At 42.6% G+C, this 12,370-nt stretch overlaps 2 protein-coding genes across 2 annotated transcripts; both read left to right on the plus strand.

Annotated features, from left to right (window-relative positions):
* The first annotated feature begins 1,888 nt into the window (after nt 1-1,888).
* On the plus strand, nt 1,889-4,956 carry LOC139466761 (prestalk protein-like). Its single transcript, XM_071248426.1, has one exon. It carries the CDS (start codon nt 2,848-2,850, stop codon nt 3,646-3,648), a length of 801 nt encoding a protein of 266 aa, XP_071104527.1. The 5' UTR covers nt 1,889-2,847; the 3' UTR covers nt 3,649-4,956.
* Nucleotides 3,718-7,202, plus strand: LOC139466949 (uncharacterized). The gene is made up of 2 exons (XM_071248669.1): nt 3,718-3,723; nt 6,711-7,202. The coding sequence occupies exons 1-2, from the start codon at nt 3,718-3,720 to the stop codon at nt 7,200-7,202; spliced, it is 498 nt and encodes a 165-aa protein (XP_071104770.1).
* The last annotated feature ends 5,168 nt before the right edge of the window (nt 7,203-12,370 follow it).

A 12,370-nucleotide genomic window follows, 5' to 3' on the forward strand; every position in this document is an offset into this window, starting at 1 on the left:
CGCATGGTATCTCAGTGAGCTAGCACTATAAATCGGCATCAGTCCGAACTAGTACAAGCAGCCACGCAAACACACACACGTACATGCACGTCGCTATATAAGTGCAATAATCTTGGACGCGACGTTAAACCCAATTTCCCCCCTTTAAAATTTATACATTCGAACTGGTCCTAATTGTGACGATGACAGTGGTTGAAGCATCATAAAATATTCCATTGTCAGCAGTGGTACCAGAGATATGGGTTGGTTTCCATAGATTTTTCATGTAGTTATATTCCTCATCATTTGCCAAGGACAACACCTTTGAGTAAAGATGACAATTATCATCCTTAGAAAATGCTGAGTAGTGTATTTGATAATATGCATATCAATCTGCTGAATGCATACCTACACTAGGAGTTCTATAAGCTCTATCCGGGGTAGAATAGGTCTTCAGCAACCCATGCTTGCCGTAAAAGGCGACTATGCACGTCGTAAAAGGCGACAGATGGGACCGGGTGGTCAGGCTCGCTTACTTGGTTGATATATGGCATCAAAAACCAATTGCGTGGATTGATGTTCATGATGTGAATCACTGGATTGTCTGGTCCGGACTGCCGTATAGCTTGAATATTTCTCATTGCGGCTTAAAAAACAAACCAAACCAAACCAAACCTTAAGCTCTGTAAAAATTTGCTTCCCTTTCGAGTGTAGCGTTACAATTAAAGGGACATAACTCTTACAGGGTTAATTTGTTTCTCATCCACCTGTTGCTTCACTGTATCAGACTTCACTTTGGTCCATGGACTGTATTTGAGTGTATAAAGGAGACTGACAATTCCACATGTTTGACTCATCGTACAGTGTCTCTCATGCATACTGTAGTCATGCTTGCCGGGGTGTCACGTCATCCGAGTTGGGTGCTTACAAAGATGGGTTTCCAGAAAATATATTTTATATGATGCATTTTTTAATCATTTTTATACTAATGGAGTTCACGATTTGTAATCAGATGGTTACAATTGTTCAGTGATTTATTGATAATTGACATGCCGTAATCACTATATGCCAAGTCAGGTTATATTTCTAGGTCTGTCTACACCATATCTATGCTTGTGGTTTCACAAAAGTGGTAAATGCTTGAGACGTGCATCTCTGTCCCATGTCCTGAAAAGTGTGATTTATTGAGTGTAATTATCTTAATTTTACTCCCAACTTGTATATTCGAACCAGGACACGTTTCCCTCTTGACGTCTTAATCTAAATGTGGTGGCCAAACGGTTGATGTATGCATAATGGGAGTTTATTTTAATCTTCTATATATCTAAGCTTGGTCTGACTCTTGTTAGCTACATTTGTAAAAGGGACAGTCCTGAGCTGGTTGCGCCGTGGATCACTGGTTGGTCACCGGTTCATGACTTTGCAGGATGTCCTGACAGAGTTACATCCCTGCGGAAGATGTGTGTCATAGGGACAGTCCTGAGCTGGTCGCGCCGAGGATCACTGGTTGGTCACCGGTTCATGACTTAGCAGGATGTCCTGACAGAGCTACATCCCTGTGGAAGGTGTGTCATAGGGACAGTCCTGAGCTGGTTGCACTGTTGATGACTGCCATAGGTAATAAAGCTGTTAATTTCAGGTAACCGTAACAACTGGCCATTGGTAGGAGGCATCATATCCACTCTGAGACTGAGCACATCACATTGATACAGTTTAAGGATGTGACAGGTGATACATGTTATTCTGCTTTTGCCTGTCAGTATCTCACCCCAGAATGTTTCATACTACGTGCCTGCTCTCATTCCTTCATGAAAAGAACATGCAAAGTCATCCCTCTTAGAAAGTGGTCAGATGTAACATATATTTGGGATTACATATTCATAGTAAAGTACAAATTCTAGTGCATCTGAGACCTGCATCACCTCGTGCTTTCCTCCCGCATTAAGCTGACACGCTGTGATATAACTGGAATACTGTTAAAGCGGCGTTAAACCAAACTCACTCACTCACTCTAGTACTTTTTTGGTGGAGTCTCAACCAAGATCCGAACCCACACTTCTCAGAGTAAGGCAACTAATTGCCAGCACACAAAGTCTGCAAACCTAACCCACTCTGAGAAGTGTGGGTTCGAATCCTGGAAAAAAGGAAAAATACTATTATTACAAGGAAAGTGTAATCCCAAATTTTACTTGTTGAAAAAGTTAGCTGTCAAGCTTCCAATATTGCGATTTCATAATGATGATATGCTTGGTACACCCAACACTGGTTCATGGCCCACATGGCTTGTATGGTACCATTATACTTTGTCTTCATGTCTTATGGTAGGTCAGTATTATTATTGCTGTTGGATATATTGTCCAATTTGTCTTATTTGGACAACTCTTGTTTTGCTTGATTTTATTTCCCCTCTTGTACTCTGTAGTTGAACATCCAATGTTAACTGAGAGTAAGTACCTGGTGCTCTGAATCTGACCTGATTGGGGTTGGAATACGATCACCTATCTTTCAGTTAATGTAGGGAGATTTTTTCTTTGAAAAACATATCCTATTATTCTGTATGATTCAGTATTGCAATGCTAGCACCCTCTTGCTCAATCCAGTTAATGCAACAAATAACCAATCCTTGTAACCCATGGAGTTATCTATGTTTATTTTTGCATCAGACGTCAATAGTATTGTAGTGTTTGGCCTAGAATAGTTCAGGCTGACCTGCCTAAAATAGACTGTGAGACTGTGTATTCCATCATTCTCGGCAGAAGTCATTGCGACCTGCAACTAATACTGTGATGCTTGTCGTCATTCCTGAAGATTCTTTAATGTTCCTGCTGCTTGTCTGGATGTGTACATGTTCCTGCTCTGCTTGTCTGGATGTGTACATGCTGCTGCTGCTTGTCTGGATGTGTACATGTTCCTGCTGCTTGTCTGTATGTGCACATGTTCCTGCTGCTTGTCTGGATGTGTACATGTTCCTGTTCTGGATGTGTACATGTTCCTGTTCTGGATGTGCACATGTTCCTGCTGCTTGTCTGGATGTGTACATGCTGCTGCTGCTTGTCTGGATGTGTACATGTTCCTGCTCTGCTTGTCTGGATGTGTACATGTTCCTGCTGCTGCTTGTCTGGATGTGTACATGTTCCTGTTCTGGATGTGTACATGTTCCTGCTGCTTGTCTGGATGTGTACATGTTCCTGCTGCTTGTCTGGATGTGTACATGTTCCTACTGCTTGTCTGGATGTGTACATGTTCCTGCTGCTTGTCTGGATGTGTACATGTTCATGCTTCTTGTCTGGATGTGTACATGTTCCTGCTCTGCTTGTCTGGATGTGTACATGTTCCTGCTGCTGCTTGTCTGGATGTGTACATGTTCCTGCTGCTGCTTGTCTGGATGTGTACATGCTGCTGCTGCTTGTCTGGATGTGTACATGTTCCTGCTCTGCTTGTCTGGATGTGTACATGTTCCTGCTGCTGCTTGTCTGGATGTGTACATGCTGCTGCTGCTTGTCTGGATGTGTACATGTTCCTGCTTCTTGTCTGGACGTGTACATGTTCCTGCTTCTTGTCTGGATGTGTACATGTTCCTGCTTCTTGTCTGGATGTCTAAATCTTCCTGCTATGTGTCCGGACACATACATGTTTAGCCACTGCCATGTACCAAATTCCTACCTATGATTGTACCTGCGGACGTTAAAGAAAACTTATGCATTTATTACAAATTAGTGTTCACCTTTCATAGACGAGATGCAGGTAAATTAAGCTTGATGCATCTTTTATATATTTATGAAGAGCCAATTTACTGGAAGTATTATTAATGAGTGTAAAGGTATATCCTTGTCGTACCTCTTTCATTAGCAGTCTTTGCCAAAAGCATTTGAGTCTACTAACCTAAACCGTCACTTGTTATCATTTTCAGTAGATCTTAGTATTAATGCATGGATATTTATTAGCAAAGATTACTTGCCCGAAAAAGATTTAGCCAGACGGACAAGTGGCGAAAGTCTCAGACTGTAAATATAAGAATAGTAAGTAAGGATAAGAATTTATGGATGAACAACTTCTTTATTACAATTAAGAGCGACGTTTCGGTCTAGGTTCTAACATCGTTATCAAGCAACTGATTTACAGAGTGTAGTAAGCAAGTATATATACAAGTAGGGGGCAATGTTTGTACAGTAGAGTAGATATTGTTATGCTGGAGTAGAGAAGGGAAGTGATGACAATCATCGGTGAAGTCAGTGCCATAAACAAAGGATGAAGCCAGTTATGTAAACAACGGGATTATGGATGATTGGGGTCTTTGATGAGTTGATGGTACGCCGGGGGGTATGTAATAGCCTTGGTCACGGTTGATTGAGGGCTGAAGTCTTTTGATGTTGATGGCTTCTTGTAGCTTCCTGATCTTGAAGTCTTTGAGGTTGGTGGCGAGGGTTGTGACTCTCTCCCACTGGATGCTGTGGCTTCGCTCTTAATTGTAATAAAGAAGTTGTTCATCCATAAATTCTTATCCTTACCTAGTACTGCAACTTCTAAACACCTATCAAAGAAGTTATAAGAATAGTAGTGAACTAGAAAACACCAATCTACACAACTCTCTGCATTATATTTTTATGAAAGTTAATCTGGTTATGGGAATATATAAGTAACACTGATTTTCCTTCTCACATTTACTTCATAAATAATTAACATGTCAAATAATTAACCTCTCTTTGCATGGAAGAAATGTTCGTCAATGTCATAATTGTTGAATCACATGTTGTGAAGAACCATTTGCTTTTGGAAGCAAATTCTGTTATTTTCTGACAAAATAATATATAATTTTATTATGGACTTGTTAATGAATGCTGTATCAAGTACAAAAGACTATTTTGTTGACTGCGTGTATGATACAGTAAGTGTTTCAAATTATATTGTGGTAAAAGTCCAGGAACTCGTTCTGTTGGCTTTGACTGTTTCTTCAATAAAACATGCTTTAATTTTCGACATTTGTTTTACTCAATTACATACTGAAACATTGAAGCTGTTTATTTTAGAGGTATCTTGATGTCACATTGTTTCAAACAAGGATAGTAGGCACGCAATTTCTGTGCAGTTGCCTATGATTATGGGTTCGAATTCGCAAGATGATGTTTCTAGGTTTGACAGCACCATATTGGTGCTCGTGAGGTTCACCAACGTGGTGACTATCTGAGACCTGCATCACATTGGGGTTTTATCCCACATTACTCTTAGCTTTATGGCTGGAATAATGCTAGTCGTCAATGGCGCCGCGATTCTCTGTGCAGAGCTGCGTCCCTTGGGCACGCCAGAAACCTATGATTGTGGGTTCGAATCCCGGTTCGCCCCGATTATGTTTCTAGGTTTGTTAGCCAGATACCTGTGCTCGTGGGTTACACCGAAGTGGTAAACGTCTCAGACCTGCATCACTTTGGGCTTTCCTCCCACATTAAGCTAACACGCCACGATATGACTGGAATAATGTTAAAAGCGGCGTTAAATCCAACTCACTCACTCACCCCCCACATCAAGCGGACACGCCCTGATATAACTGGAATCAAGTGTGCGTTTACTCACTCACTCACTCAAACAAGGACACAATGACACAGAAACAGTTTTGGTAGTTTGTTTGAATTGGTAACGTCAGCACCTGTCATTTGAGTGAGTGAGTGAGTGAGTGAGTGAGTATGGTTTTTACGCCGCTTTTAGCAATATTCCAGCAATATCACAGCGGGGGACACCAGAAATGGGCTTCACACATTGTGCCCATGTCGGGAATCGAACCCGGGTATTCCGCGTGACGAGTGAACGCTTTAACCACTAGGCTACCCGACTGCCCCTTGTCATTTGAGTCCAAACGCAATGACAAGTACCCACCATCAACTTGTACCCACCAAAAATTGGAAATTCGAGTAATGACATCATCTGTTCTGAGAAAATGTCAGAATGTTCTGCCCTGGCTGTAGCAAAGTCAGGATAATAGTGCTTGCACAAGTAATGTGATGATGACCGCAGTTTAAAATTGTGGCACGTAATAAGGTCAATTTGGCAAATTTGGGTCTTTAATTCCATGATAAAAAGTAGTTCAAATTGTTGATGTGGCAGTAGATATAGGCTAATGCTGTTATATATACGTTCTTATGTAATGACAGATTGAGAGTGCCTGCTGTGAAAACTAAGCAAAAAAAGTCAAGACATTTGACGAAAACAAAATAGGTTAAGACCCCCCCCCTCCTTCCCCCTAATTACAGATAAGTCCAAGGCGTCTCAAGAAGCATTTGAACATTTTTCATGAGTTGCATAATGTTAATCCTTGAAGAAATGGAGAGAGGAAGGGAACCGCTGGAGTGTGTGTTCTAGATCTTCTGCAAACATCTATCTAAGGAGGAGTTTAATAGCCTTTCCCAGAGGCTTGGGGTACTTCAAGCAAACGTCTGAGACCCGCATCACTTCAGGCTTTCCTCCCACATTAAGCTGACACGACGTGATATAACTGGAATACTGTTAAAAGCGGTGTTACACCCAAATCACTCACTTCACCAAAAGCATCTAGGACCAAAAGACAGTCCAGAACAAAAGTCTGAAACGAACCTGAATAAAGGATACTATCCTGCTGAGACCGCCTCTGTGGTCTAGTGGTAGAGCGTCTGCCCGGAGAGCAGAAGGTCCGGGGTTCGATTCCCAGCCGCGTCATACCAAAAGACAGAATCCTCTCTGTCACAGAATTCCCTCCATCACAGAATCCCCTCCATCACAGGATCCTCTCCATCACAGAATCCCCTCCATCACAGAATCCCCTCCATCGCAGAATCCTCTCCATCACAGAATCCCCTCCATCACAGAATCCTCTCCTTCATAGAATCCTCTCCATCACAGAATCCTCTCCATCACAGAATCCCCTCCATCACAGAATCCTGTCCATCACAGAATCCTCTCTGTCACAGAATCCCCTCCATCACAGAATCCCCTCCATCACAGAATCCCCTCCATCACAGGATCCTCTCCATCACAGAATCCCCTCCATCACAGAATCCCCTCCATCACAGAATCCTCTCCATCACAGAATCCTCTCTGTCACAGAATCCCCTCCATCACAGAATCCCCTCCATCACAGAACCTCTCCATCACAGAACCCTCCATCACAGAATCAACTGACTCCACAGAACACCCCTGACCAGAGGTTACCAGCAGCATGTCAGCCTATAGGTTTCCCAACAGACAAAATTGATTGATTGAGTATGGTTTTACGCCGCTTTCAAAGAAAATACCAGCAATATTACGGAAGGGGGACACCAGGAATGAGCTTCACACATTGTACCCATGTGGGGAATCGAACCCGGGTCTTCGGCGTGACGAACGAACGCTTTAACCACAAGGCTACTGCTAGGTGCATCGCTGGGGAACAAACACCTTTGGTGGAGCAGGACATTCTTATTATTTGGCCTTTTACGACCAATGGAATCTGTCTTACATTTTACAAATATTACGGGCAGTGTTTGTATTGTACTAAGCATATAACCACAATGCCAAAGAATAACCAGTCTCGATTATCTACCAAGAAACGTTTCCAGTGATACAAGGACCGCCTCCGTGGTCTACTGGTAGATCGTCCGTCCGAAGAGCGGAAGGTCCGGGGTTTGAGCTCCGGCCGCGTCATACCAAAAGACCTTAAAAGATGATACTTGTTGTTACACTGTCTGACGCTCGGCATTAAGGAGATAAAACAAGGACTGGTCGGCTCGGAGTCAGTATACCGTGTCTGAGTGGGGTATTCATGTTCAACTGCGGCATGGTATCTCAGTGATCTAGCACTATAAATCGGCATCAGTCCGGACTAGTACAAGCAGCCAAACTAACACACACACGTACATCGCTTATGAGTGCAATAATCTTGGACGCGACGTTAACCCCATTTCACCTCACCTCACTATTCTGTTGACAAGGCTGTAGCTCTAAATGGCATTATTGAAAAATTGAAATCCTCAGGTCAGAAATTATCCTTTGTCTTTGTCGATTTTAAAAAAAGAGTTTCAATAATGTGTTGAGAGATAGGTAAATAAGTGAGTTAAACTTTAAAGTTGCATCGGTATTATTTCAACCTTTTAGCGACGAGAACAATAATATAATATACAATTGAGTCAAATCTGTATATATTTGGGTGTAACAATATTATCTACAACTGTTTCATTAAAAGCGACAAAACCCTTTCCATATTCAGCAGAAATCTCTGCTAAAAGCAGAGTCGATTGTACGATTCCGACTATATCATGAGCATGTGTTTATGAATCACTATCAAACAGTGATAATACCAGGTATTCGCGAAAAGGTGAGAGGATCCTGGCCGAACGGGGCACCCGTCACGCGTGCAAAGGCAAGTCAATTGTTCATCTGAAAAAAAACCCCAAAACAAACAAAACACTATTCAAATAGTGAATTGCATTGGACATCATTTTATCACTGATAAGTCAAATTTGGAAATGTCCTCCACATGCCTACCATTGAAAGCTTCACCGGGGCCTTGAATGTTGTAACCTTAGCAAAAGTCTAAAAACGTTCTTTGAAATCTTGGTAGAAGAGTGTCAGTGAGTGAGTTGGGTTTAACGCTGCTTTTAACAGTATTCCATTTATATCGCGGCGTGTCAGCTTAATGTGGGAAGAAAGCCCGAAGTGATGCAGTCTCAGACGTTTACCACTTTGGTGAAACCCACGAGCACGGGTATGGTGCTGACAAACCTAGAAACATAATCGGGGCGAACCGGGATTCGAGCCCACTATCATAGGTTTCTGGCGTGCCTAAGGGACGCAACTCTGCACAGCGAATCGCGGCGCCTTAGACGACTGGGCCACCCGTGCCCCCTCTTGGTAGAAAAAGCATGCTTGATTGTATCTCAAAAGTTGTGAAATGTAAACACCAAAGGCTGGAGCTTCGGAATATTGCTCTACATAAAGGGGAAGTTGACTATTGAAGGTTGAGGTCACCAGTAACCAAAGCTTGGCTACCTCCCGGGGATCACGTGGACTCACGGTGCCTGAGCGTCATGCTTGATACCCCAGCAGGATTTCCGTCATCATCTTAGCTACTGGTGGTTGTGCAAAATACTAGCCAATATGAAAAAAGATGCTCAGAAATGATTTGACTTATAACACTGGTTGATGATAGTTACATTGATTACGATAGGAATAATGTGTCACACGGGGGGACTACCATTTTACGGAACTTAACCTTGGCAGAGTCTTCAATAATCTTTGTTATCGCGCCAAATTAAAAAAAAAGCAAATTGTTATTCACTTACATATTTCAAATTGATCATACCGATTATTTTCTTTCAAGTAGCTGAGAAAGAGATGCACGCTTACACGGGAAAATTGATCTTTAAGATTTATTGTTTGGTAACGTGACTCTCTTGCGATTGCAAAGTCCACAGAGTCTAGCAAAATATGCTTGACGACGTGTTGAGATATGGCCTATTAATATCCTATGGCGTCTCAGGAAAAGTATTTACACTAATAAGATAATGCATAATATGCATAATGATATAAAGTTATGTATTTGTTTAAATGGTCGGGCGATGGGGTAGCCTAGTGGTTAAAGCGTTCGCTCGTCACGCCGAAGACCCGGGTTCGATTCCCGACATGGGTACAATGTGTGAAGCCCATTTCTGGTATCCCCCGCCGTTATATTGCTGGAATATTGCTAAAAGCGGCGTAAAACCATACTCAGTCAGTCAGTCAGTTTAAATGGTCAAATGTCTGGATTTTCTAACTGTGACAATGGTGTTCTTCAAGGAGAAAACCTGTCACCTCTGCTATTTGCTCTTTTCTTTGATTCGATTCCCGAGATGGGTACAATATGTGAAGCCCATTTCTGGTGTTCCCCGCCGTGATATTGCTGGAATATTGCTAAAAGCGGCGTAATATCAAACTCACTCACTCACTTTTCTTTGATGTAGAAGCATTTTTGCCGTATAATTATTATGATGGTATTAATATTGGTATATTAAAATGATGCACTTGTTAAACACTGATGACACGGTACTCTGCAAGTCCCTGAAGATTTCGACACCTAAGTTATGTAAAAGCTATGTATAATTTGCTATCAAAGGCTAGCAATTTAAATCTGCTTTAGTTACATTTCAAAGTGATCACAGACAGCCAAAAAGCTAGGACAACTAAAAAGGATTAAAACTGCAAAGATGTTCACTCTAATAAAGTAGCAATTTCAAATAATCCATGTCCCGAGAGGACAATAGGTTAGGCAAATTTAGATATGATGAACATTGATTATTAATTATTAATTATCTTATATATGATGACCCAGTCGTCTAAGGCGCCGCGATTCGCTGTGCAGAGTTCCGTCCCTTGGGCACGCCAGAAACCTATGATTGTGGGTTCGAATCCCGGTTCGAGGTTTGTCAGCACCATACCCGTGCTCGTGGGTTACACCGAAGTGGTAAACGTCTGAGACCTGCATCACTTCGGGCTTTCCTCCCACATTAAGCTGACACGCCGTGATATGACTGTAAAACTGTTAAAAGCGGCGTTAAACCCAAATCACTCACTCACTCCTACGTTCCTTGGCTCTCGCTCGGGAAATACAAGAATTCTGTCAATCATGCTGGTATTAATATCTCTATGTTACTCCATTAGCAGGACATATTCTCACGATCGAACCAGACTGAGAACGACATGTTTTTAGTACTGACTGCATTGCATCATTTAACTCCCGGACGTCTGATGAAACCTCCCGGACGTTCTCGGACGTTCTCGGAAGCTCCCGGACGTTCTCGGACGTTCTCGGAAGTTCCCGGACGTTCTCGGACGTTCTCGGAAGTTCCCGGACGTTAAACAGTGGGATCCAATCAGGGTGCCTCCTCACCTAGAAAGGGAGGAGATCTCGTTGCTTCTCTCTTCCCCTGGATAAAAAATGACCATGCGTACCTCGCTGGATGTCGTCCCACCGACGTGCGTCCGGGCCTGACGGGAGGGGTGGGAACTCGAGGTTTGAAACATGCGTCAGAGACCCATCCTGACCACACGACTCCTTTATCCTGAATATGCTCGTGAGGACCCGGGGTATAGAATAGGTCTTCAGCAACCCATGCTTGCCGTAAGAGGCGACTAACAGGATCGGGTGGTCAGACTCGTTGACTTGATTGATACATGTCATCTTATCACAACTGCATAGATCGATGCTCATGATATCAATCACTGGATTATTTACACTGATTGTTTACAGACCGCAGTCATATAGCTGGAATATTGGTAGGTGCAGCGTTAAACAACAAACAAACAACCCAAGCAAAGACACCTGACACCAGGACGTGAATCGTTTCGTGATCCAGCCTGGAAAGACAGATCAGCACGTCCCAAAGCCAACTGCACCAAGTGTGTGAACAGTACTTCTCGCCGAGGCCGATGAAGAGGCGCCCACAGTGGAGGTCCCCGTCGTACATGACGTCTCAAGTTCAGTAAATTTCTCCAAATCCTATCAACCTTGTATTTAACGCAACGCCAAACATGACCAGTTGATTCATTCTGCGTAAAACATCATTCACTCGCTCAGATGGTGTTTATAGGAATTTATAACATTTACACCAGTTTAGTTTTTTTTTCGGATAGACAGCGTTTGAAATTGTTGACATTTTTTGTAAAACGTTATTAAACCCTTTTCATAACACCGAGAAGATATTTATGAGGAAGTGGATAGCAATAAGTTTGCACAGTTTGACCTAAGGCGATGGAATAAATCAAATAAAAGTCAAAGTTCTTCATCGTGAGCAATTACCAAATACGTTATTTAATCAACGCCGAACTAAATCAATTCCTGGATGTGAGCATAACTCACAATAGAAACATTGTGGCATCTTGAGCATCAGAGCCAGATAGTAGAAACAGGAGCAGCAGTCCTTAATTCAGCGCAAAATAAATAATGATGGCAAATGCACATTAAAGCGTCATACCAACAGCGAAACGATTAGCGCTAATTCCGCCATGACATGTAATAGGCAAGTTTGTCACTGCAAACTATTGGTTCTGTTCTTACGATTATAAAACATCGTGTAATATAAAACGCCAGAGAATAATGGCGTCATTTTTTCGTCATAATTTTCGACATGCCGGAAAGGCACTCTGGACGTCATTTCGGCTATATTGGAACTAGTTTCGTTCACGTGACTGTCACATGACATACTTCGTGCCCAAGGGACGCAACTCTGCACAGCGAATTGCAGCGCCTTAGACGACTGGGCCACCCGTGCCCCCACCTTGACTTACGATAGTCGTAGTGCTAAGAGCGCTTTGTGCAAGTGGGCCCAGCAAGCTATGCTTCTGTCAACGCGCATGTTGACTGGGAATTAGCTCTTCGGGGAATAATCACTGTCCCGGAACGCTTTATGCACAA

Source organism: Haliotis cracherodii, unplaced genomic scaffold (assembly GCF_022045235.1).
Source record: "Haliotis cracherodii isolate W230 unplaced genomic scaffold, xgHalCrac1.p SCAF_19, whole genome shotgun sequence".
Classification (NCBI taxonomy): Eukaryota; Metazoa; Mollusca; class Gastropoda; order Lepetellida; family Haliotidae; genus Haliotis; species Haliotis cracherodii.

What these genes read in the sequence shown, in the direction of transcription:
- LOC139466761 (XM_071248426.1), top strand. Translation starts at nt 2,848, where the DNA reads ATGTGTACATGCTGCTGCTGCTTGTCTGGATGTGTACATGTTCCTGCT.